Genomic DNA, 27,500 nt, shown 5'->3' with positions numbered 1-27,500 from the left:
TTATTGTAAAAAATCAAGTGTGATATGTATGATAGTCAGCCGGGCTACCATACCAGGCCAACCCACCCACACATATATTCTATGATATTTAAGCATCCCAGAACAATAAAATGTATACACAGTTCACTCATTACTTACCTTAAAATATTTGTAGTCTTAATGTAGGGTCAGGAGTAAGTAAATGAGATAAAACGAATAAATGAGAGAGAGAAAGTATGAGTGCATGAGAGAGGACAGGCGCAGAGTTATGTAAACAAACCAAGGAAAGTAAGTTTTGTAAACAAAGTGTACACGTCTGGTTTGTGTACAAGTTACATTGTGCACAGGTTGTCTCTACATTGATACGGTAGAATAAATAAAGAAGAACACCCCCATTCTCATGTAACATCATTTTGAGAAGAAATGATGCTCTGAGTGAAGGCAATGGAAATAAGTCACTCTGACTTGGGTTATCCTGGGTTCTCTACACATATGTTGTTATGTATGATAATCTATGTAACTATATTTGTGTATGCCTGAATAAACTTACATACATACGAAAGGAATAATTTTCTACAGTTACCCCCAGTAACACATTTTCTCGTGTTAGATTAGAGAAAATGTTATTCTTGGCATCACTTGTACAAGTTATCTGGCTACCACATCTCATATTTATGTTTATTTATTCTATTGTGGGGTGTATTTATCATCTTTATATGTAATGTATCATGTTTATTATATAATTTTTGAAAAAAATATCATGGATGGATTATTGAAAATGTGTATATTAACGTAATATACGATATTTAATGAGACTCGGTGATTATTATTATTATTTTTATTATTTCTAACATGGCGTCCCTTGTGCAAGTCGTCTGCTACCACATCTCATATTTATGTTTATTTATTCTACTGCGGGGTGTATTGATCATATTTATATGTTATGCATCGTGTTTATTATATAATTTTGAAAAAATATCATAGATGGATTAATGAAAATGTGTATATTAACGTAATATACGACATTTAAATGAGACTCGGTGATTATTATTATCATTACTAATATGACGTCTGGAGACAAAGAACACACTTACTGATTTTAATGTGTACGTGCATGCCAGCACAGTGTGTAAGTTTATTTAGGTACAGGTATACATAAGTATAATTATCAGAGTATATATAAAATATGAAATAACTTTTAAAAACACTTAAAATTTTGGAGTTTCCAGACATAATGGAGAGACTTAGTGCTTACAGATCTCACAGAGAATGTAAACAAACTGGGTGGGGCGCGGTGACCGTATTAGAAAGTCATGTGGGGGGAGCCGTATAGCGAGTTTTGGTCATAATTTGAAATGACCGTATTAGCGGAACGCCGTAAAGTGAAACGCCGTAAAGCGGGGCCCTACTGTGTGTGTATTATATGAATATATATATATATATATATATATATATATATATATATATATATATATATATATATATATATATATATATATATATATATATATATATATATATATATATATATATATATATGTCGTGCCGAATAGGCAGAACTTGCCATCTTGGCTTAAATAGCAACGCTCATCTTGCCATATAGGACAAGTGAAAATTTGTGTATGCAATAATTTCACCAAAATCATTCTGAACCTGACGAAAAAAATATATTTCACTGTGTTTGTTTAGTATTAAATTATTGTAAACAAATCTAAAATATATTTAGTTGGGTTATGCTAAAATAAATTGTTCTTGTTTTAATAAGGTTAGGTAAGTTTTCTAAGATTCTTTTGATGCAAAATTAAAACTTTTTACATTAACATTAATGAAAAAAATATATATTTAAACGTATAAGAGAAAATTTCAGAAAGGACTTAATTTTAAATGAGTTCTTGCTAATTGACCAGTTTTACATATTCGGCACGACATATATATATATGTGTGTGTGTGGAGTAAAAAAAAAAGATTGGATGTGAAAAGTGGGTTATAGTAAGAGTATGCACCTGGAGAAGAGAGAAGTGTAGAGGTGAGAGAGAGATTCTGGGAAATGTTGAGTGAATGCGTGGGGAGTTTTGAATCAAGTGTGAGAGTAATGGTGGTTGGGGATTTCAATGCTAAAGTGGGTAAAAATGTTATGGAGGGAGTAGTAGGTAAATTTGGGGTGCCAGGGGTAAATGTAAATGGGGAGCCTTTAATTGAGCTATGTGTAGAAAGAAATTTGGTAATAAGTAATACATATTTTATGAAAAAGAGGATAAATAAATATACAAGGTATGATGTAGCACGTAATGAAAGTAGTTTGTTAGATTATGTATTGATGGATAAAAGGTTGATGGGTAGGCTCCAGGATGTACATGTTTATAGAGGGGCAACTGATATATCGGATCATTATTTAGTTGTAGCTACAGTTAGAGTAAGAGGTAGATGGGAAAAGAGGAAGGTGGCAACAACAAGTAAGAGGGAGGTGAAAGTGTATAAACTAAGGGAGGAGGAAGTTCGGGCGAGATATAAGCGACTATTGGCAGAAAGGTGGGCTAGTGCAAAGATGAGTAGTGGGGGGGTTGAAGAGGGTTGGAATAGTTTTAAAAATGCAGTATTAGAATGTGGGGCAGAAGTTTGTGGTTATAGGAGGGTGGGGGCAGGAGGGAAGAGGAGTGATTGGTGGAATGATGAAGTAAAGGGTGTGATAAAAGAGAAAAAGGTAGCTTATGAGAGGTTTTTACAAAGCAGAAGTGTTATAAGAAGAGCAGAGTATATGGAGAGTAAAAGAAAGGTGAAGAGAGTGGTGAGAGAATGCAAAAGGAGAGCAGATGATAGAGTGGGAGAGGCACTGTCAAGAAATTTTAATGAAAATAAGAGAAAGTTTTGGAGTGAGTTAAACAAGTTAAGAAAGCCTAGGGAAAGTATGGATTTGTCAGTTAAAAACAGAGTAGGGGAGTTAGTAGTTGGGGAGAGGGAGGTATTAGGTAGATGGCGAGAATATTTTGAGGAACTTTTAAATGTTGAGGAAGAAAGGGAGGCGGTAATTGCATGCACTGGCCAGGGAGGTATACCATCTTTTAGGAGTGAAGAAGAGCAGAATGTAAGTGTGGTGGAGGTACGTGAGGCATTACGTAGAATGAAAGGGGGTAAAGCAGCTGGAACTGATGGGATCATGACAGAAATGTTAAAAGCAGGGGAGGATATAGTGTTGGAGTGGTTGGTACTTTTGTTTAATAAATGTATGAAAGAGGGGAAGGTACCTAGGGATTGGCAGAGAGCATGTATAGTCCCTTTATATAAAGGGAAAGGGGACAAAAGAGATTGTAAAAATTATAGAGGAATAAGTTTACTGAGTATACCAGGAAAAGTATACGGTAGGGTTATAATTGAAAGAATTAGAGGTAAGACAGAATGTAGGATTGCGGATGAGCAGGGAGGCTTCAGAGTGGGTAGGGGATGTGTAGATCGAGTGTTTACATTTAAGCATATATGTGAACAGTATTTAGATAAAGGTAGGGAAGTTTTTATTGCATTTATGGATTTAGAAAAGGCATATGATAGAGTGGATAGAGGAGCAATGTGGCAGATGTTGCAAGTATATGGAATAAGTGGTAAGTTACTAAATTCTGTAAAGAGCTTCTATGAGGATAGTGAGGCTCAGGTTAGGGTTTGTAGAAGAGAGGGAGATTACTTCCCGGTAAAAGTAGGTCTTAGACAGGGATGTGTAATGTCACCATGGTTGTTTAATATATTTATAGATGGGGTTGTAAAAAAAGTAAATGCTAGGGTGTTCGGGAGAGGGGTGGGATTAAATTATGGGGAATCAAATTCAAAATGGGAATTGACACAGTTACTTTTTGCTGATGATACTGTGCTTATGGGAGATTCTAAAGAAAAATTGCAAAGGTTAGTGGATGAGTTTGAGAATGTGTGTAAAGGTAGAAAGTTGAAAGTGAACATAGAAAAGAGTAAGGTGATGAGGGTATCAAATGATTTAGATAAAGAAAAATTGGATATCAAATTGGGGAGGAGGAGTATGGAAGAAGTGAATGTTTTCAGATACTTGGGAGTTGACGTGTCGGCGGATGGATTTATGAAGGATGAGGTTAATCATAGAATTGATGAGGGAAAAAAGGTGAGTGGTGCGTTGAGGTATATGTGGAGTCAAAAAACGTTATCTATGGAGGCAAAGAAGGGAATGTATGAAAGTATAGTAGTACCAACACTCTTATATGGATGTGAAACTTGGGTGGTAAATGCAGCAGCGAGGAGACGGTTGGAGGCAGTGGAGATGTCCTGTCTAAGGGCAATGTGTGGTGTAAATATTATGCAGAAAATTCGGAGTGTGGAAATTAGGAGAAGGTGTGGAGTTAATAAAAGTATTAGTAAGAGGGCAGAAGAGGGGTTGTTGAGGTGGTTTGGTCATTTAGAGAGAATGGATCAAAGTAGAATGACATGGAAAGCATATAAATCTATAGGGAAAGGAAGGAGGGGTAGGGGTCGTCCTCGAAAGGGTTGGAAAGAGGGGGTAAAGGAGGTTTTTTGGGCGAGGGGCTTGGACTTCCAGCAAGCGTGCATGAGCATGTTAGATAGGAGTGAATGGAGACGAATGATACTTGGGACCTGACGATCTGTTGGAGTGTGAGCAGGGTAATGTTTAGTGAAGGGATTCAGGGAAACCGGTTATTTTCATATAGTCGGACTTGAGTCCTGGAAATGGGAAGTACAATGCCTGCACTTTAAAGGAGGGGTTTAGGATATTGGCAGTTTGGAGGGATATGTTGTGTATCTTTATACGTATATGCTTCTAAACTGTTGTATTCTGAGCACCTCTGCAAAAGCAGTGATAATGTGTGAGTGTGGTGAAAGTGTTGAATGATGATGAAAGTATTTTCTTTTTTGGGGATTTTCTTTCTTTTTTGGGTCACCCTGCCTCGGTGGGAGACGGCCGACTTGTTAAAATATATATATATATATATATATATATATATATATATATATATATATATTATTACACACACAGTAGGGCCCTGCTTTACGGCATTTTGCCTTACGGCATTCCACTAATACGGCAATGTCAAATTATGACCAAAATTTGCTATACGGCAAGCGGTCTTTCAAATATGGTGCGCCCCACCCGGTTTGTTTACATCCTATGTGACCACATCTATTATGCCAGAAAGTTTCCAAAATTTCAAGTGTTTTAAAGTTACTGCATATTTCATATGTACTCTGACAATTATGCTTATGTGTACCTGTAGCTAAATATACGTACTTGCACACTGTGCTGGTGTGCAGGTACACATTAAAATCGCTAAGTCTCTCTCTTCTCATGACGCCAATACTAAGTAATAATAATCACTCTTGGGCACATTAAATTCAAATTCAAATTCAAAATCAAAGTTTATTCTCTATAAAGATTACAATGTTGAATTTACAGAATTTGGTTGTTGTGTGGTTTACATGTAGTTAAATAATGATTACAGAGTGTACCACTAGAACGCCTAGCATGGCTAGGCATTTCAGGCAGACTTAGTTTAATTCTTTATTTTAAAATATTACAAATTATGAGGTAAGTTGGTATTATGGCTAAGTGACTAAATACTAGTTTGTGAGTTTAGCAATGTGAATGCTTTTGTTTTGGCACAGTACATAGTTTCAGTATTGGAGTATCATAGGATTCATTATTTTAAGATTGAGATTAATATTTCTGTTTATGGTCAAATTTGTGAGTGAGTGTAAGTGTGAACCACCAGGTGGTATTCGTGTAGTTAGTTGATGGGGTTTATCAGGGAGATAAGATGTTTTCTAATGGTAGTTTTGAAGGTGATGAATGTGTCTGCAGTTCTAGAGTTCTCAGGTAGGGTGTTCCAGATTTTAGGGCCTTTGACATACATTGAATTTTTGTAAAGGTTTAGTCGGACATGGGGAATGTCGTAGAGATGTTTGTGTCTGGTGTTATGCCTGTGGGTTCTGTCACAACTATTAAGAAAGCGTTTTAGGTCAAGGTTGATATTGGAGTTTAAGGTCCTGTAGATGTAGATTGCACAGTAGTAAGTGTGGATGTACTGAACAGGGAGTAAGTTTAGATCTATGAAGAGTGGGGGGGTGTGTTGCCAGGGATGGGATTTAGTGGTTATTCTTACTGCAGCTTTTTGTTGGGTTATAATTGGCTTTAGTTGTGTTGCTGCAGTTGATCCCCAAGCACAAATAGCATAGGTGAGGTATGGATAAATAAGTGAGTGGTATAGTGTGAGAAGGGCATTTTGCGGCACGTAGTATCGTATCTTGGAGAGGATCCCAACTGTTTTGGATACTTTTTTGGTTATGTGTTGGATATGGGTGCTGAAATTCAGGTTGTTGTCAAGGTATAGGCCTAGGAATTTGCCCTCATTATGTCTGGTAATTAGTGTTGTCGATCTCAATGTTAATTTGTGCATCTCCTGCTCTGCTACCAAACATAATATAGTAGGTTTTGTCAATGTTAAGCGTAAGTTTATTGGCTGTCATCCAAGTCGATATTTTGATCAGCTCCTCGTTAACAATGGTGTTGAGGGTGGCAAGATTAGGGTGATAGATGACATAAGTCGTGTCGTCAGCAAAGAGAATGGGTTTCAGGTGTTGGGATACGTTTGGAAGATCATTGATGTATATGAGGAAGAGCAGGGGACCAAGGACACTTCCCTGCGGAACTCCAGTATCAAGTGGCTGTGTTGTTGATGCTGTGTCTTTAATGGTAACATACTGATACCTATTAGTAAGGTAAGATTTGAAATAAGCAAGCGCATGGCCTCTTATACCGTAATGGTCAAGTTTGTGGAGTAGGATGTCGTGGTCTACTGTGTCAAAAGCTTTTCTTAGGTCAATAAAAATTCCTAGTGGATATTCCTTATTTTCCAATGCTGTGTAAAGCAGATCTAGCATTTTTATGATTGCATCATTAGTGCTTTTATTTTCCTAAATCCAAATTGGCAGGGATTGAGTATGTTTTGTGCTGTTATAAATGAATATAGTCTCCTGTGCATGAGTTTCTCAAAGATTTTGGATAGCAATGGTAAGTTTGATATTGGCCTATAGTTGTTTAAGTCTGTAGGGTCACCACCTTTATGTATTGGTGTAACCCTTGCCATCTTGAGTAGTTTCAGGAAGGTGCTAGTCTCTATTGACTTGTTAAAAAGTAATGAAATAGCATGCGAAAGGATATGGGCCGCTCGCTTGTACAGTAATGGTGGGACATTAGACAGATTCCCCGAGTTGTTTTTAAGTGACTTTATAATCTCGGTGACTTCCGAGGGCTCAGTTGGTGCAAGATAGAAGGAATTTGGGAAATTCCCATCTAGGTAGTCCCCGGCATGGGCATTAGTATGTGGGATTTTATTGGCGAGATTAGATCCTATGGTTGAGAAGAAGTCGTTTATCTTGTTAGCTGTGTCAGTGGGATGTAGTGGTGTTTCATTAGGTTTACTTAGGACAATATTCTTGTTTTTTTTCAGTTTGTGGGTCCCTAGAATCTGAGAGAGTGTTTTCCAGGTCTTTTTTATATCTCCTCTAGTGTCTCTGAATCTACTGGAGTAGTATAGTTGTTTCGCTTTCTTTATTGCTTTGGTGAGAACTGATGAATAGTGTTTAAGAATATCTTTGTGTATTAAGCCCTGTCTATATTGCTTTTCATATTGGTGTTTCTTGTCAATGGATTTCAGAATGGTGCTGGTTAGCGATGGGCAACCAAGCCATTTGTTTGTGATCTGTTTCGTTTTTATAGGACAATGTTTGTTGTATAGTCTAAGTAATTTGTTAAGAAAAATGTCTGTCCAGTCATCAATACCATTGGCCTTGGAGAATTCTGTAGGCCAGTCAACAATCTCTAGGTCAGTTGTGAACTTCCTTATTGAGGCCTCGTCATGGAGTCTAAATGAGACTTTGTTGTATTCAAGTGGTGGTTTATTAATGTTTGTCAGGAGGAAGGTAGGGTAATGGTCTGTAGTGCTATCTGTGATTATCCCTGATTTAAGGGGGGCTAGTATATTGGTCCATATGTGGTCTATTATGGTTGCACTTGTCTCAGTGAGCCTGGTTGGTTTAGTTATTGTTGGTATGAGAAGTGTGTTGTTCATATTGTTGATGAAATCAGTTACAGGCTGATCATCAAGTAAGCCAAGGTTGATGTTGAAGTCTCCAGCTAAGAGAAGGTGGTGCTTATTCATTTGTCTGTCTGTTATTAGTGACTTTAATTTCTCACTGAAATTTGGGATGTTTGTGTGAGGTAAAGGTTTTTTACAGTAAAATTAGCAAAAATGTATTCCCCATATTCATCACTAAAGCAAGTGGTGCTAATACAAGATAATTGGTTAGAGTAATAGATTGCAATACCACCCCCAACTTGGTTTGGTCTGCAGTTGTGAATTGCTGTGTATCCTGGTAGAGGGTAGATATCTATTGTGTCCTGCTTAAGCCAGGTCTCAGTAAGAATAATGCAGGAGAAGGGTGTCTTTAGTGATTCAAGGAGTGCCAGGAGGTCATCATAGTGTTTGCTTAAGGACCTGATGTTGTAGTTAAGTACTGATAGGCTTTTAGCATTGTTTAGGATAGTGCTGGCTTGTGATGCTGTGTAATAAAGGCAGTTACTTTCCAATAGGTTTTGATTGGGTGTCAGATTATGGAGGTTTAGATCAGGGTCAACGTGATCAATCATCTTCTAGGTTTAAATTATGGTTATTTATATCCTGAGTTATGTGTTGAGTTCTAGTACTGATATCTGTAGTGGTGGGAAGCTTGGATAAGTATATAGCTAGAGTATTTTGGTCATATAGAGTATAGTCACTACTACACATAATGAAGTTGTTGTCTATGTGTTGTGCTGGAATGAACTAAAGTACAACTAGGTATAAACTAGTAATATAAAAATACAAATTTAAAATAGAACAAGACTCTCGCTTGTAATTGCACTAAGGTCTAATATAATGACTTTTGTGGAGTCTATGTTTTGAGCTAGAGTGAGCTATAGTACAACTAGATTTAATCTAATAATATAAAAATACAAATTATAAATAGCACCAGTCTCTCGCTAGTAATTGCAATATGGTCTAATATAATGAATTTGGTATTGACTATAGTACAACTGAGTTTAATCTAATAATATAAAAAAGGCACAAGACTCTCAATTGTAATTGCACTAAGGTGTTATATAAGTTGTTTACAAGAATTAGAGTATAACTAGATTTAAATTGACAAGATAAAATATACAAGGTAAGGTAGCAAAAGAATAAAAAAAAGTAGAACAAAAAAAAAGATATATGAGGTAGTTGGTACTAGTTAGCAAAAGATAGTTAAGGGCCTTGAACAATAATATAATTGAAATTTACACTAATTGTACACACAATATAGTCACTAAGATATGAAAACAATCTTAGAGTAGGAATTATAATATAAACTTATAATATAAAAATACAAATTGAAATGGTACTTGCAATTGCACTAGAGTCTGGTATAGGTTGTTGACAAGATCAAGAGTATAACTAGATTTAAATTGACAAAATAAAATTCACAATTAAAGTACCAAAAGAATAATAGTAAAAAATAACAATGGTAATGTCTTGGTTATAATATGATAGTAAGATGGTAGACAGGTACACAGGTACAAAGGATAATATAAAGGTAGGAGTTGAATATACAAACTTGATAATTTGGCAACAAAATGTTATGGGAAGTATAAAATAATGTTTAATGTACAAAAGTAAAATTGACTGGTAGTAAATATGGTGTTTAATAAAATTTTGGTAAGTAATAATGATTACAAAAAAAGTGAAAAAGTAATGTTTATTTCATTCAATATTGCACTGGTAGTTATACTAGAGGTTATATGGCAGTACAAGGTTAAGAGTACTCTAAGATAGTAAATGTGGTATTAAAACCGGTAAAGGTAATTAGACAAGTAATGGTTATTAAATGTCAAAAATGTTAAGAGTAAATTGAAATTATGGTAAAAATGATAATTATTAATTTTAGTAAGGCAGCCGGGATTGATGGGATAAAGATAGAAATGTTAAAAGCAGGTGGGGATATAGTTTTGGAGTGGTTGGTGCAATTATTTAATAAATGTATGGAAGAGGGTAAGGTACCTAGGGATTGGCAGAGAGCATGCATAGTTCCTTTGTATAAAGGCAAAGGGGATAAAAGAGAGTGCAAAAATTATAGGGGGATAAGTCTGTTGAGTATACCTGGTAAAGTGTATGGTAGAGTTATAATTGAAAGAATTAAGAGTAAGACGGAGAATAGGATAGCAGATGAACAAGGAGGCTTTAGGAAAGGTAGGGGGTGTGTGGACCAGGTGTTTACAGTGAAACATATAAGTGAACAGTATTTAGATAAGGCTAAAGAGGTCTTTGTGGCATTTATGGATTTGGAAAAGGCGTATGACAGGGTGGATAGGGGTGCAATGTGGCAGATGTTGCAAGTGTATGGTGTAGGAGGTAGGTTACTGAAAGCAGTGAAGAGTTTTTACGAGGATAGTGAGGCTCAAGTTAGAGTATGTAGGAAAGAGGGAAATTTTTTCCCAGTAAAAGTAGGCCTTAGACAAGGATGTGTGATGTCACTGTGGTTGTTTAATATATTTATAGATGGGGTTGTAAGAGAAGTAAATGCGAGGGTCTTGGCAAGAGGCGTGGAGTTAAAAGATAAAGAATCACACACAAAGTGGGAGTTGTCACAGCTGCTCTTTGCTGATGACACTGTGCTCTTGGGAGATTCTGAAGAGAAGTTGCAGAGATTGGTGGATGAATTTGGTAGGGTGTGCAAAAGAAGAAAATTAAAGGTGAATACAGGAAAGAGTAAGGTTATGAGGATAACAAAAAGATTAGGTGATGAAAGATTGGATATCAGATTGGAGGGAGAGAGTATGGAGGAGGTGAACGTATTCAGATATTTGGGAGTGGACGTGTCAGCAGATGGGTCTATGAAAGATGAAGTGAATCATAGAATTGATGAGGGAAAAAGAGTGAGTGGTGCACTTAGGAGTCTGTGGAGACAAAAAACTTTGTCCTTGGAGGCGAAGAGGGGAATGTATGAAAGTGTAGTTTTACCAATGCTCTTATATGGGTGTGAAGTGTGGGTGATGAATGTTGCAGCGAGGAGAAGGCTGGAGGCAGTGGAGATGTCATGTCTGAGGGCAATGTGTGGTGTGAATATAATGCAGAGAATTCGTAGTTTGGAAGTTAGGAGGAGGTGCGGGATTACCAAAACTGTTGTCCAGAGGGCTGAGGAAGGGTTGTTGAGGTGGTTCGGACATGTAGAGAGAATGGAGCGAAACAGAATGACTTCAAGAGTGTATCAGTCTGTAGTGGAAGGAAGGCGGGGTAGGGGTCGGCCTAGGAAAGGTTGGAGGGAGGGGGTAAAGGAGGTTTTGTGTGCGAGGGGCTTGGACTTCCAGCAGGCATGCGTGAGCGTGTTTGATAGGAGTGAATGGAGACAAATGGTTTTTAATACTTGACGTGCTGTTGGAGTGTGAGCAAAGTAACATTTATGAAGGGATTCAGGGAAACCGGCAGGCCGGACTTGAGTCCTGGAGATGGGAAGTACAGTGCCTGCACTCTGAAGGAGGGGTGTTAATGTTGCAGTTTAAAAACTGTAGTGTAAAGCACCCTTCTGGCAAGACAGTGATGGAGTGAATGATGGTGAAAGTTTTTCTTTTTCGGGCCACCCTGCCTTGGTGGGAATCGGCCAGTGTGATAATAAAAAATAATAATATCAATTGATAGTATTTAAAAAAATATGAGGTAGTAATATGGACAGAGAAAGTATCAATTCAGCTAATGTTTAAGCAAACAATAGTAAATAAGAAAATTACATAAGGTGACTTATGCTTACTAGTAAATCACAAAATGAGGTAGTTGATTATTTAATTACTAAGAGATTGTACAATGAAATTTGAACAATAATGGAGCAAAAAATACACTACACTACATAGGCTTTTAAGTTGGACATTGTTTAGTTATTCTCTGTAAGATTAGTATCCCTGAGAAATCGTGATAGATCATTCTCGTTCGTGATTGTGTACAGTTGACCTACATTTGTTTTCCTAACAAGAATTTTCCCATCCCGTGTGAAGCATTGGTGTATTGTGTCGTTATTCTCCCGCTTAAGTTTTCTGACTCTATACAGGAGGTTCTGACGTTTTTTGGTAAGACACTCGTTTATGTATACCTCTTTCTTTACTTTAAAAGATGCAATAATTAAGTCTTTTTTCCTGTCATGTGATTGGAATCTAAGCATAACACTTTTTCTACCATGGGATCCTAGTAACCTGGCTTCTTTTATTTCAGACTCTGGTACAATAACACTTGTTTGGTCCTTTATGATCTGCAGAGTAATTTCTTTACTGTTTGTTTGGTTCATATCACTGGGAAAAAGTGGACTGTTAACTATGACTGCGTCCGATAATTTATCTTGTTCAATTTTATCTTCTTGGAGAGCAAAGTAGTCACTGAACTGGTTATCTAAGTTGTTGTTCCATTCTTTTACTGCTTCTTCAACCTTTGTATTAAGAGATATTATTTGTTGGGTATGGCTATCTATGACTGTTTGGATGGTCTTGTCACAGTTAGTCATTCCTGGTGTTGATAACTTTTGTTCAAGACTGAGGATTTTGTTCTCGAGTTGTGTCATCCTGGTGTCTTGTTTTGTTAGCGTCTCTCGAAGATTCATATTTTCAATAACTAAGTTGGAGATGCATGTCTTTAGGGTATCTGGATCGTTGGTCATACCTGAGAGACTACTTGGTAGGTTGAATCCGGGGAAGAGAGGGGAGGATGGGCTGGTGGCAGCCATGTTTGTTGTTATTGTTGTGGTGTCGCCTTGAGCGGTGGTGAGTGGGGTGGTTGCTGGGCCGGCGTCCTCCTGGCTACACTTGTTGAATAGTTGATTTTTCGATGTTTTCTTGCTGGCCTTGGTGCTGTTTCCTCTTAGATTGCGCCTCATAGTACTACAGGAATTGTTGTAGTTAAGAAGAAGTTGTAGTTATACAAAGCTTAGGGTTACGTTGTTCGGCTGGCAGCGGGGTGTTGCTTACGGTTTGTGGGCAGTCTTCCTTTGATCTCTATTATTTTCGATTTGTAGGTTTCACTGTTGGTAATCTTTGGTCATTCTGGGTGCTACGTTGGGTAGTGCAGTTTTGCTTGTAACTAGGTCATCATAGGAGCATTGGTAGCTCTGATAATTGGAGAAAAGTACGGAGCTTGGAAGTCGCTGCTGCCGCTGCCGGGAGGTAGAGACGTAATGTCTTAATATAGGCAATTTCATTGATCCATCTATATTTTTCTCAAAATTATATATGAAACCCGTTACATAGCATATAAACAAGATACATACACACAGAATAAATATTGACGTAAATATAAGATTTGTTTACAAAGCAGCTGTGTAGGTAGTGTCGGAAGAACTACGTTTTCTCTAGTAAAACTGGGGGATAACTGTAGAAAAATATTCTTTTCATATGCCTTCACTCTATATATAGCAATTCATGACCCTTGTGGGCTTAGTGCTTTTTATTACCATGATGATGATAATAATTTCATTCACTCTAAAAATGGTGTTTTGCTAGTTGTTTATTCTGTACTAACTTGTACAGCTTATACACAATGTAAGAGTTTTTGTATTTTGAGGTAATTATTATTATAATAAAAAAAACTGAGGTAAATGTTTTACAAACGTACGTGAATGAACTAAAAGTAGACACATATTAATACGCATTTATTTCGCCTGACCAAGTGATCGCCCACTACCTGTTCAGTTTGTATTCTTACATTGTCTGAACTCTGTATCTTGTTCTCTCTCTCGTTTACTCTTTCGTTAACTAGTTGGCTCTCATTGACGATGGTGTCTAAGCTTAGCTGTGATAAAAAGAGGAGTCATAAGCCTCTTGCTTTAAGTGCCAAGTTAGAGGATGATGGTGTGCCATTCTGATTTGATAAAATAAACACCCTGCCACTCACCTCTCACACATTAATATTAATATTTTAAGATAAGTAATAAGTGTACTCTGTGTGTATCTTACCTTGTATTGTGTTTTTAATGCCTATTTCTATTGCTAACTTAATATAAGTTAGTGTAAACTTGTTGTCTGGCATTTATTGCATATTTTATATGTGCTCTGATAATAATACTTGTGGACCTTTGTGGTAGCCGACCGGAGGGACAACATTGCGTTTTCTCTGCTCAGCCATCAGAGAAAACGTGTATGAATCTGCGTTTGGCCCAGCCACTCCCCCACTCCGCTTTTGTTTACAATTTTCGGCATGAATTATTCATTACTTCTCCCTTCGTTTATGATGGCATCTAATGGTAGTTGTTAGAAATAATTAAATTCAGTGAACAAGGTATGTCGATGTTAATAATATGGCTCTGGGCCACAGTGTAGGTAGCCGGTAGGTGTAGCCCAGGCGGGCTACACCTACCGGCTACCTACACTGTCTTCCTACAAATAAATACTACTCACCTCTCTTCCTATATTAAGACTACACATATTTTAAGGTAAATAGTGAGTTACTATATGTGTATTTTAACTCTGGGATGTTTTAAATATCATATTAAATATGAGACGGGGAACCAGGGCTACCTACACCTGACTTCCTACGAATAAGTACTACTCACCTCTCTCCCTACATTAATTAAGATTACAAATACTTTAAGATAAGTAATGAATGTACTGTGATTATATTTTACTTTGTGTGTTTTTAATGCCTAGGTCTATTACTAACTTAATATAATTTAGTGTAAACTTGTTGTCTGGCATTTATAAATGGAAAAAATGGCATTCTGCTTTCCGGCGACAGCCTGGAACCTAACCCGCCGTATAAGTGGGGCCCTACTGTATATGTAATATATAATTATATACAGTGGGCCCTCATCCAACGGCATTAATCCATTCCAGAGGGCTTGCCGTTGGTCGAAATTGCCGTTGGTCGAGTTAAATTAATCCATAAGAAATAATGGAAATAGAATTAATCTGTTCCTGATACCCCAAAGTCTGAAAAAAAAAAAAAAAATTACACTGGACCCCTGCCAACCAAAATAGTTGTCCAGAGAGCTCTGTTTCTCACTTGCCCTTAGGTTTTCCCTAAAATGGGACACAAGAGTGTCATTGTACATGTTGCCGATGCGGCTTGCAACTTCGGTGACAGGATAAAATTCTTCAATAAATGCTTGCACCTTTGTAAACATTGAACACATTTCCCTAATCCTTGATGAAGTCATCTTCTGTCTCTCTTCATCCTGCTCTGAAGAACATTCCTGAGATGTGATCTGCTGCTGTTGTTCCTGAAGCTCTTGCAGGTCTGACTTGGTTAGTTCTCCCTCGTCGTTCTGCACCAATTCTTCCACATCCTTGTCACACCTCCAACCCCAAGGACTTACCCAGTGACACAATAGCTTCCACTACTGGCATAGCCTCCTGAGGGTTAGCCCCAAATCCTTCAACATCCCTCTGTTCTACACATTCTGGCCACAGTTTCCTCCAAGCAGAGTTTAAGGTCTTCTTAGTCACTCCCTCCCAAGCCTTACCTATAAGGTTTACACAACTGAGGATATTGAAGTGATCTTTCCAAAACTCTCGTAGGGTCAATTGAGTGTCTGAGGTCACTTAAAAGCACTTTTGAAACACTGCTTTTGTGTAGAGTTTTTTGAAGTTTGAAATGACCTGCTAGTCCATGGGCTGGAGGAGAGGAGTTATATTAGGAGGCAAAAACTTCACCTTAACGAAACCAAACTCCCCTGTAATTTCCTCTTGCAAGTCGTGAGGATGAGCAGGAGCATTGTCCATTACCAGGAGGCACTTGAGTGGCAATTTCTTTTCCTGGAGGTATTTTGTCACAGTGTGGCCAAACACCCCATAAAACCAGTCCAAGAAAAATACCCTAGTGACCCATGCCTTACTGTTTGATCTCCACAGCAAATTACCCTTGACAATACTGTTTTTCCTGAACACACTGGGAGTTCCAGAGTGATACACCAATCAAGGCTTCACTTTGCAATCACCAATAGCATTACTACACAACATTAATGTCAGCCTGTCTTTCATAGGCTTATGTGCTGGGAGTGCCTTTTCCTCCTGAGTTATGTAGGTCCTGTTTAGCATTTTCTTCCAAAACAGGCCTGTTTTGTCACAATTAACAGTTTTTTAGGTTTTCAGTCTCTATGTATTCGTTAAAGTCCTTCACATATTTTTCAGCCGCATTTTTGTCTGAACTGGCAGCCTCACCATGCGTTACCACACTGTGTATACCACTATGAATCTTAAATCTCTCAAACCAGCCTTTGCTGGCCTTAAATTCACCATTTTGAGGCATTTTCTTAACGAGATCATCATGCAACTTCCTTGCCATTTCAAAAATTATAGACTGAGAAACACTATCACCTGATGATTGTTTTTCGTTTATCCATACCAATAACAGTCTCTCTACCTCTTCAACTGTTTGTGGTCTCCGTTTTGAAAACATACTTGAACCTTATGCAACAACAGCTTCCTTGATTGCCTGTCTGTTCGCCAAGATAGTACTGATGGTTAAATGTGATTTGTTGTATTGCCTTTCCAACTCAGCCATAAGCACTCCACTCTCGTATTTTTCAATGATTTCCTCCTTCATTTCCATCGTAATTCTCACCCGTTTTAGCACAGGCTTGGCACTAGAAGCTTTCTTGGGACCCGTGGTGGCTTATTTAGTGGTTACAAGCACTAGAAATAGTGGAATACAGTGGACTCTCGACCAACGATATTAATCCGTTCCTGAGAGCTCATTATTTTTTTTTTTTTTATTATCACACTGGCCGATTCCCACCAAGGCAGGGTGGCCCGAAAAAGAAAAACTTTCACCATCATTCACTCCATCACTGTCTTGCCAGAAGGGTGCTTTACACTACAGTTTTTAAACTACAACATTTACACCCCTCCTGAGAGCTCATTATTAATCGAAATTATCGTTAGTCAAGTTAATTTTCCCCATAAGAAATAATGGAAATCAAATTAATTCGTTCCTGACACCCCAGAGTATGGAAAAAAAAATTTTTTACCACATGAAATATTAATTTTAATACACACAAACTGAAGAAGACATGCACAGTTACATGACACTTACCTTTATTGAAGATCTGGTGATGATTGATGGGATGGGAGGAGGGGAGAGTGTTGATGGTGTTAGTGTTTAGAAGGGGAATCTCCTTCCATTAGGACTTGAGGTGGTAAGTCCTTTTCTGGGGTTACTTCCCTTCTTCTTTTAATCCCACTAGGACCAGCTTGAGAGTCACTGGACCTCTGTCGCACAACATATCTGTCCATAGAGGCCTGTACCTCCCGTTCCTTTATGACATTCCTAAAGTGTTTCACAACATTGTCAGTGTACAGGTTGCCAACATGGCTTGCAGTAGCTGTGTCAGGGTGATTTTCATCAAAAAAGGTTTGCACTTTAAGCCACATTGCACACATTTCCTTAATCTTTGAAGTAGGCAACTTCTTCAGTTTCTCTATCCCCTCCTCCAAAGCAGTTTCCTCAGGTGTGGCCTCTTGCTGTTGAAGATGATCTAGCAGCTCATCAGTGGTTAGTTCTTCATTGTCCTCCTCCACCAACTCTTCCACATCATCTCCACTAACCTCCAACCCCAAGGACTTCACCAATGCCACAATGGATTCCTCAACTGGCATAGGATTCCCAGGGTTAGCCTCAAACCCTTCAAAATCCCTTTTGTCTACACATTCTGGCCATAGTTTTTTCCAAGCAGAGTTCAAGGTCCTCTTAGTCACTTCCTCCCAAACCTTACCTATAATGTTTACACAATTGAGGATGCTCTCCAAAACTCTCTTAGAGTCAATTGAGTTTCTGAGGTCACTACAAAGCACCTTTCAAACATAGCTTTTGTGTACAGTTTTTTGAAGTTTGCAATGACCTGCTGGTCCATGGGCTGCAGGAGAGGAGTGGTATTAGGAGGCAAAAACTTCACCTTAATGAAGCTCATGTCCACAGAAACTCGCTCTGCCAAGTCTGAAGGATGACCAGGAGCATTGTCTAATACCAGGAGGGACTTAAGGTCCAATTTATTTTCCAGGAGGTAATTTTCCACAGTGGGGGCAAATGCATGGTGTAACCAGTCATAGAAAAAGTCCCTAGTGACCCATGCCTTACTGTTTGCCCTCCACAGCACACACAAATTAGCCTTGAGAACATTGTTTTTCCTGAACACACTGGGAGTTTCAGAGTGATACACCAATAAAGGCTTCACTTTGCAATCACCACTAGCATTGGCACACATCAACAGAGTAAGCCTGTCTTTCATAGGCTTATGTCCTGGGAGTGCCTTTTCCTCCTGAGTAATGTAGGTCCTGCTTGGCATTTTCTTCCAAAACAGGCCTGTTTCGTCACAATTAAACACTTGTTCAGGTTTCAGTCCTTCACTGTCTATGTACTCCTTGAATTCCTGCACATATTTTTCAGCCGCTTTGTGGTCCGAACTGGCAGCCTCACCATGCCTTATCACACTATGTATGCCACTACGATTCTTAAATCTCTCAAACCAACCTTTGCTGGCCTTAAATTCACTCACATCACCACTAGTTGCTGGCATTTTTTTAATTAAATTGTCATGCAACTTCCTAGCCTTTTCACATATGATCGCTTGAGAGATGCTATCTCCTGCTATCTGTTTCTCATTTATCCACACCAATAACAGTCTCTCAACATCTTCTATCACTTGCGACCTCAGTTTCGAAAACATAGTTGCACCTTTGTCAAGAACAGCTTCCTTGATTGCCGTTTTCTTGGCCACAATAGTAGCGATGGTTGATTGGGGTTTTGTGTACAACCTGGCCAGCTCAGAGACACGCACTCCACTTTCATACTTAGCAATGATCTCTTTCTTCATATCCATAGTAATTCTCACCCTTTTTGCTGTAGGGTTGGCACTAGAAGCTTTCTTGGGGCCCATGGTGACTTATTTTGCAGGTGCAATCACTAAAAAGGCTGTGATAATATGAAATGTTCCGATTGTATGTTTGGATGGGACTGTGGTGGTTGGCTGGCTTGTAAACACTGGCCACAAGTGGACGTGTCTCATACAGAACGAATCGTGTTACTCAAGTTTTTTAGCGCTAGTCGAGGCAAAATTTTTGCGTTAAAATGTATCGCTAGTCGGATTTAACGTTAGACGATGCCATCGTTGGTTGAAGGTCCACTGTATGTGTATACCGCTATGGGGCCACTAATGGTTTGAGAAGTGAACTCCGTTATTTATCGTCTGTTTTTTTTCATTTTTTGGTGTACGTTAAGAAGCATCTTTCCATCATACATTGCCCAAGTTCCAATAAGATAGCCCAGCAAACAACTGAGAGAAAATAATAATAATAATAGTAATAATATCTTTATTTATTACACGTACATATACGTGGTATATGGGCCTAGCTGACATCAGTGACATACTACTATATAGAAAGCCCCTTGTTATGCTAAGCATTTCAGGCAAATTAGGTCAGTGTCCCAGGATAACACCCACACCAGTCCACTAACACCCAGGTACCCATTTACTGATGGGTGAACATAGACAACGTGTAAATAAACACGCCCAATGTTTCTACCCTTCCTGGGAATTGAATATTTACCAAAAATCATGTATGGCTAGCCCAACCTAGGTACTAGAAATAAGCTGCTTTGTCTGATTTTTTTTGGGTTATCCTAGGTTCTCTACGCATATGCTGCTATGTGTGATAATCTGTGTAGAGAAAAATAGCTTTTTGTTTCAGTTTTATGGTGCAGTACGAGTGTATATCGTAGCCCTGTGCTATACCCCGTTTTCTCTAAGCCCCATGACAGGGATAGGAGAATGGTATTTGTATCCCATATCCTCTTCATACCTCCGTCGAACTGCTCGGTATTATGCCAAATATTATTTGTTCTGGAGTATTTAACATGTTTTATGTTATTTATAATGTTTATTATGTCATATTAGATCAATTGTGATAGGAAAATAAGCCATAGTGTTGATATTAGTGTAATAATAAAGCACATTCCCCTGCATCACAAGTCTGAGCTCATGGCAACTGACAGTGGCTTCAAAACCACCTTATCTTTAATGGCCAATGTACTGAATAGGTGCTTTGCACAACAAGAAGCATTTCTTTTATTGTTTGGAACCATGGCTAGGGCTAAAAGTAAGCAGGTTATAACAATAAATGGAGAAAAAGAAATTGGGATAAGATATTATAACCTTTATATTATAATAATACGGTAAAAGGACCCCAGTGGAAATAAGTCACTCTGTCTGACTTTTTTGGGTTATCCTAGGTTCTCTACACACATGCTGCTATGTATGATAATGTATGTAACTATTTGTGTATACCTGAATAAACTTACTTACTTACTTATGCAGCAAGTAGCACCACCAGACAGTACCAGCAGGTTGGTGTGGTGACCCTGGAAATTTGAAATTATGCAAGCCAAAATTAGTGCCGAATAATTGATGGAACTGGATGTCTGATTGCCGGATTTGTGATGATGGACCTGTAGTGGTAGTAGCAATAATAGAGTAGTACTAGTAGTAGATGTAGAAGTGGAGTAAGTCTAAGGACAAGAAAAAGGAGCACTGCAGGATAGCTAATGACTCACAAGGGTGGGACCTAAAGCACAGGAGGTAAAAAAAATCTGAAAACTGAACACACCTGGGCAGAAGAAAGGAGAAAAATAGGAAAGGAAAAGAAGGGGGGTTAGTTATATATATTTTGAAGTTTGGAGCATTTGGCAGTGTAATGAGAGAGGAAGGTATCTACAGAGACAAAGCCAGGACTAAGATTCATATTAGGAAAGTTGTGTATAAGGGATACTTCAACAGATAGCATCTGTGAATGCTAGAGAAGGGTAGACAGTTTTAGTAGAGGACCAGTCAATAGGGGGACTGTGATCTCCTATATATAATGGCTGTCTCACCTTCATTTGTTAGTGTGACTTGTAAATGGACTGAAACATCATCATAAATTTCTCTCTCCTATGTGCAGATTATTTGTGTATTGTTCCAGTCATGGTATTGTGCCTTTTTTTGTTCTTAATACTCTTGAGTTTGTGTTAATGAACACCAGAGTTCAAACTACAATTAACAACATAACACTTTATTTAATGGGGAAAATTGTGTTATGAAACATGTATTACCTTGGGAGTGCTGATCTTTACCTTTAACCCTTTCAGGGTTGGTGTCATACTAGTACGGCTTGCACGCCAGGGTCGGTGCCATACTAGTACGCATAAATTATAGCGCCTTCAAATCTAGCGAGAGAAAGCTGGTAGGCCTACATATGAAAGAATGGGTCTATGTGGTCAGTGTGCGAAGTATAAAAAAATTCCTGCAGCACACAGTGCATAATGAGAAAAAAAAAACTGTCCATGTTTTTGGTTTAAAACAGCGACTTTGCAGTGTATTTTCGTATGGTATTTATGGTTGTACTTTAGTTTTCCTGGTCTCATTTTATAGAATGGAAGACATATTACGGAAATGAGATGATTCTTATTGGTTTTACAATGAAAAGTACCTTGAAATTGGGTTCAAAGTAGCAGAAATGTTCGATTTTTGTCAAAGTTCAAAAGTAAACAAATCATGCCATGTGTCCAATACACATCAACTGGTGAGTCTAATATTCTTTCACAAGTGCGCTGATCTTATTTATACCATTTCTACACTATTTCTTCACTAATGCAGTAGTCTGCATAACAGTAAATGTTCTATTTTTTGTGAGAATAAAAATTCAAAGTGGAAAGCAAAGGAAATATAACAGAGGCCTGGGGACGTGACTAATGAACAGAGGAAATGTTATTTTAGAGTCAGGAATGTCTGTCTTGTTTATTCTGGACCCTATTTGGAAATTGCCATCTTTTGAAATTTGTGTGAAATTGGCAAAATTGCCAATTTCTGACTATTTTATAGTTAAAATCGGTAATGGGTAGTTTCTTGTATTCATTCGATAGAAAAAATGGAGTTCTACCAAAATAGGTATGATTTTTATCGACTGGTACATTGGAAATGGCCGAAAATAGGGCTCAAAGTGGGCGAAATTGCTGATGCGTAAACATCGTCGAGACCGCTAACTTCGCGAGAGCATAATTCCGTAAGTTTTCCATCAAATTTCATACTTTTGGTGTCATTATGTTCAGGAAAAGATTCCCTATCATTTCACAAGAATTTTTTTTTTTTTTTTTTTTTTTTCGACTCTGAGAACAAGTTTAGGAGAGGGCCTGCCGACCCTGAAAGGGTTAAGATGGAGTAATAGAATAGATCTGATACTTATCTTATCACCTCAGCAACGGTGAATTAGGGTATTTTCTTAAATAATGTGTGTTGATTGAGAAAGCTGTTAAAATTTTTGACCAACAGTTGTTCATCTTAACCCCTTCAGGGTCCAAGGCCAAAATCTGAAGTGGTGCCTCAGTGTCCAAGAATTTAAAAAAAAAAAATTGTTATTTTTTCTTATGAAATGGTAGAGAATCTTTTTGTGAAGGTAATAAAACAAAAAGTACGAAATTTGATGGAAAATTGACGAAATTATGCTCTCGTGAATTTTGATGTGTCAGCGATATTTACGAATCGGCGATTTTGCCGATTTTGACTCCCATTTTAGGCCAATTATATTATTCCAGTCGACCAAATTCTTAGCTGTTTCACTAGTATTACTTCTATTCTATCGATTGAGCACAAGAAATCGCCAGGTCAACTGTTTCAACTACAATCTAAAGTGATTGGAAATTGGTAATTTGGCCAATTTAACACACAGTTCAAAATATTCCAATTTCAAAATAGGGTCCAGAATAAACAATGTAGATATTCCTGGCACTAAACTAACATTTCCTCTGTTTATTAGTTATGTTTTGAGGCTTTACAAATAAATTCCATTTTTATTTTTTATTCACATAATGAATTTTTATTCACACCAAAAAATAGAAGATTTACCATTATGCAATATTGTAATAATTGTATAAATATCATCACCACATTTGTGAATGTATGTTAGACCCACCAGCTGGTGTGTATTAGATGTGTGAGGTTGTTTGTTTACTCTTGAACATCTGCAAAAATTTAACATTTCCGCTACTTTGAGCTCAGTTTCAAGCCATTTTCAGTGCTAAAACTAATCAAAATCATCTCTATTTCTGTAATATGTCTTCCATTCTATCAAATGATACCAAGAAATCGCAAATACAACTATAAAAAATACATGAAAAAACACTGCAAAGTTGCTGTTTTAATCGAAAATCATGGTCTTAGTTTTTTCTCTCTCATTATACACAGTGTGCTGCAGGATTTGTTTTATGTGGTGCACACATACCACATAGATGTATTCTCTCATATCTAGGCCCAAATGTACCACACAGTTTATCAGAGTGAGCTGAGTTCATGGCGTAGATCTACGGTTTGGACCCTGAACGTAAAGCCGTAGATCTACGGGATGGACCCTGAAAGGGTTAAACAGCATGGAGTACAGTAATGACTAACAATAACTGCAGAACTTCAACACAGCATCTGTAATAATAATAATAATTATTTCTATAAGTACATGAATAATGAAAGACTGGTGTGGACTACTGTACTTGCAAAGATATTTTGTAAATCAGCAGATGTGGCTTTCACTCACTCATCAACTCTTTATTGTTCTAAAGAAGAATAAAAGTCACAATACCATGACTGGAATAATTCACAAATAACCCACACTTAGGAGAGGAAACTTGGGATGAATGTTTTGGTCCATCCTGGACCATCATAAAGTCACAACTTCATCTTTCTCTTTTAGAGAAATATTTTGAGTTATACATACATGTGTGTATTTGAAGCAGTATAATAAATGTAGCCTATTTAATTGGTCTGATTATTGATTGTGTGCAAACCCTAAAGAAATTTGCTCACAAAAATAAATAATTTTTATGTATTGCATTACAGATTATTCCTCTCTTTTTTTTTTTCAGATTTGGCAGCTGTGTATAAACATGACATTCTCTTGCTTCGCGATGTGGATAAAATGACTCAAAATTTGCCTCGCCAATGGGAATCCCTAGTCTTACCACTTCCAAATGGCCTCTCTTTCCCAATAGGCCTAACTTATGATTTGCAGGGCAATCGACTTTTTATAGCTGATGCTGTGCATGACGACACCAAGATCTTCGCTCTTTCCCTGGACTCGGACTACAAAGTGACAGCCACTCATGCAGTAGTCAAAGGTAAGTCAAGTGCAGCTCTTTACCATTTATGTATATACTTTATATCAGTTTGTTGTTGAATTCCTATTTATTGTTTTCCCTTGTATTTGTGGCATTCAGTAAAAGGCACAAATGAGTGTGCATGCACACACACATGGGCACTTGTACACATTATGTGTGCACATGCATGTAAACAAATATACATACATGAAGAAGTGTGCACAAACATCCATACATGCCACATGAGCATGCATGTGCACACACACATGCACACATGTGAGAATGCATATGCACACACGTGCACACACATACGCACACATGTGAGAATGCATATGCACACACGTGCACACATACACACAATGTGCATGCATGCGTGCGTGCACACACACACACACACACACACACACACACACACACACACACACACACACACACACACGCACACACACACACAGCGAAGAGGCGGGGCCAGGAGCTATGAATCGACCCCTGCAACCACAAATAGGTGAGTACACACACACACACACACACACACACACACACACACACACACACACACACACACACACACACACACACACACATGCTGCAGCATATGGGCGCCTAGCAAACCTCAGAACAGCATTCCGACATCTTAATAAGGAATCGTTCAGGACCCTGTACACCGTGTATGTTAGGCCCATATTGGAGTATGCGGCACCAGTTTGGAACCCACACCTAGCCAAGCACGTAAAGAAACTAAAAGTGCAAAGGTTTGCAACAAGACTAGTCCCAGAGCTAAGGGGTATGTCTTACGAGGAGAGGTTAAGGGAAATCGACCTAACAACACTGGAGGACAGGAGAGATGGGGGGACATGATAATGACATTCAAAATACTGAGAGGAATTGACAAGGCGGACAAAGACAGGATGTTCCAGGGATGGGACACAGCAACAAGAGGACACAGTTGGAAGTTGAAGACACAGATGAATCACAGGGATGCTAGGAAGTATTTCTTCAGCCACAGAGTAGTCAGGAAGTGGAATAGTTTGGGAAGTGATGTAGTGGAGGCAGGATCCATACATAGCTGTAAGCAGAGGTGTGATAAAGCTCACAGTTCAGGGAGAGTGGCCTAGTAGTGACCAGTGAAGAGGCAGGGCCAGGAGCTAGGACTCAACCCCTGCATCCTCATCTAGGTGAGTACAACTAGGTGAGTACACACACACACATACACGTTCGTATGTGCGTGTGGCCAGAAGAGCTCACATGGGGGAGCAAAGTTTCTAGTTATGGGTGATTTCAATCACAAGGAGATTGAATGGGAAAACATGGAACCCCATGGGGGTCCCGAAACATGGAAAGCCAAGATGATGGATGTGGTACTGGAAAACCTCATGCATCAACATGTTAGAGACATTACAAGAGAGAGAGGTGAGGATGATCCAGCAAGACTGGACCTTGTATTCACCTTGAGTAGTTCAGACATCGAGGATATCATGTATGAAAGGCCCCTTGGAGCTCGTGATCATGTGGTTCTGTGCTTTGGCTACATAGTTAAGCTTCAAGTGGAGAGAGTAGCAGGAATAGGATGGGAAAACCAAACTACAAAAGGGGGGACTACACAGGCATGAGGAACTTCCTGCAAGACATTCAGTGGGAGAGAGAACTAGCAGGAAAACCAGTAAAAGAACTGATGGACTATGTGACAACAAAATGCAAGGAGACAGAGGAGAGGTTTGTTCTTAAGGGAAACAGAAATAATATGAAGACCAGAACGAGTCCTTGGTTCACCCAAAGGTGTAGGGAGGCAAAAACTATGTGTACTAGAGAGTGGAAAAGGTACAGATGACAAAGGACCCAAGAAAATAAAGAGACCAACCGAAGAGCCAGAAACGAATATGCACAGATAAGAAGGGAGGCTCAGCGACAGTACAAAAATAACATAGCATTGAAAATCAAGTCTGATCCAAAGCTGTTGTATAGCCACATCAGGAGGAAAGCAACAGTCAAGAACCAGGTAATCGGACTTAGGAAGGATGATGGGGAGCTCACAAGAAATGACTAAGAGGTATGTGAGAAGCTCAACATGAGATTTAAAGAAAGTATTTACAGTGGAGACAGGAAGGACTCCAGGAATTCAGAATAGGGAGGTACACTAACAAGTGCTGGATGAAATACACACAGCTGAGTAGGTGAAGAAGCTGCTATGTGAACTTGATACCTCAAAGGCAGTGGGAGCAGACAACATCTCTCCATGGGTCCTTAGAGAGGGAGTACACAGCACCAGTTTGTAATCCACACCTGGTCAAGCATGTCAAGAAATTTGAAAGTGCAAAGGTTTGCAACAAGACTAGTCCCAGAGCTAAGAGGATTGTCCTACGTAGAAAGGTTAAGGGAAATTGGGCTGACGACACTGGAGGACAGGAGGGTCAGGGGAAACATGATAATGACAAAATACTGCGTGAAATAGACAAGGTGGATAAAGACAGGATGTTCCAGAGATGGGACACAGAAACATGGGGTCACAGTTGGAAGCTGAAGACTTAGATGAGTCTAAGGGATGTTAGGAAGTATTTCTTCAGTCATAGAGTTGTCAGGCAGTGGAATAGCCTAGAAAGTGATGTAGTGGAGGCGGGAACCATACATAGTTTTAAGGCGAGGTTTGATAAAGCTCATGGAGCAGGGAGAAAGATGACCTAGTAGCAATCAGTGAAGAGGCAGGGCCCGGAGCTATGATTTGACCCTTGCAACCACAAATAGGTGAGTACATACACCCCTACACCCCCCCACACACACACACACATCTTAATAAGGAATCGTTCAGGACCCTGTACACCATGTACGTTAGGCCCATATTGGAGTATGCGGCACCAGTCTGGAACTCACACCTAGCCAAGCACATAAAGAAAATAGAGAAAGGGCAAAGGTTTGCAACAAGACTAGTCCCAGAGCTAAGAGGTATGTCCTACGAGGAGAGGTTAAGGGAAATCAATCTGACGACACTGGAGGACAGGAGAGATGGGGGGACATGATAACGACATACAAAATACTGATAGGTATTGACAAGGTGGACAAAGACAGGATGTTCCAGAGATAGGACACGGTAACAAGGGGACACAGTTGGAAGTTGAAGACACAGATGAATCACAGGGATGTTAGGAAGTATCTCTTCAGCCACAGAGTAGTCAGTAAATGGAGTAGTTTGGGAAGCGATGTAGTGGAGGCAGGATCCATACATAGCTTTAAGCAGAGGTATGATAAAGCTCATGGTTCAGGGAGAGTGACCTAGTAGCGATCAGTGAAGAGGCGGGGCCAGGAGCTCGGACTCGACCCCTGCAACCTCAACTAGGTGAGTAC

At 38.8% G+C, this 27,500-nt stretch overlaps 1 protein-coding gene across 2 annotated transcripts in view; it reads left to right on the top strand.

The window, feature by feature from the left end:
- The window catches only part of LOC128686683 (protein cueball), a 210,176-nt gene that overhangs the window by 18,896 nt on the left and 163,780 nt on the right, over nt 1-27,500 (top strand). For both annotated transcript variants that reach the window (XM_070084307.1, XM_070084308.1), the window contains exon 2: nt 23,934-24,185. In XM_070084307.1, the coding sequence (XP_069940408.1) occupies nt 23,934-24,185 (252 nt within the window). The remainder of the gene's footprint in view (nt 1-23,933; nt 24,186-27,500) is intronic.

Source organism: Cherax quadricarinatus, chromosome 12, assembly GCF_038502225.1.
Source record: "Cherax quadricarinatus isolate ZL_2023a chromosome 12, ASM3850222v1, whole genome shotgun sequence".
NCBI classification, from domain to species: domain Eukaryota; kingdom Metazoa; phylum Arthropoda; class Malacostraca; order Decapoda; family Parastacidae; genus Cherax; species Cherax quadricarinatus.
The sequence above is the reverse complement of the archived record's forward strand: the minus strand, read 5'-3'. Positions and strand labels throughout refer to the sequence as shown.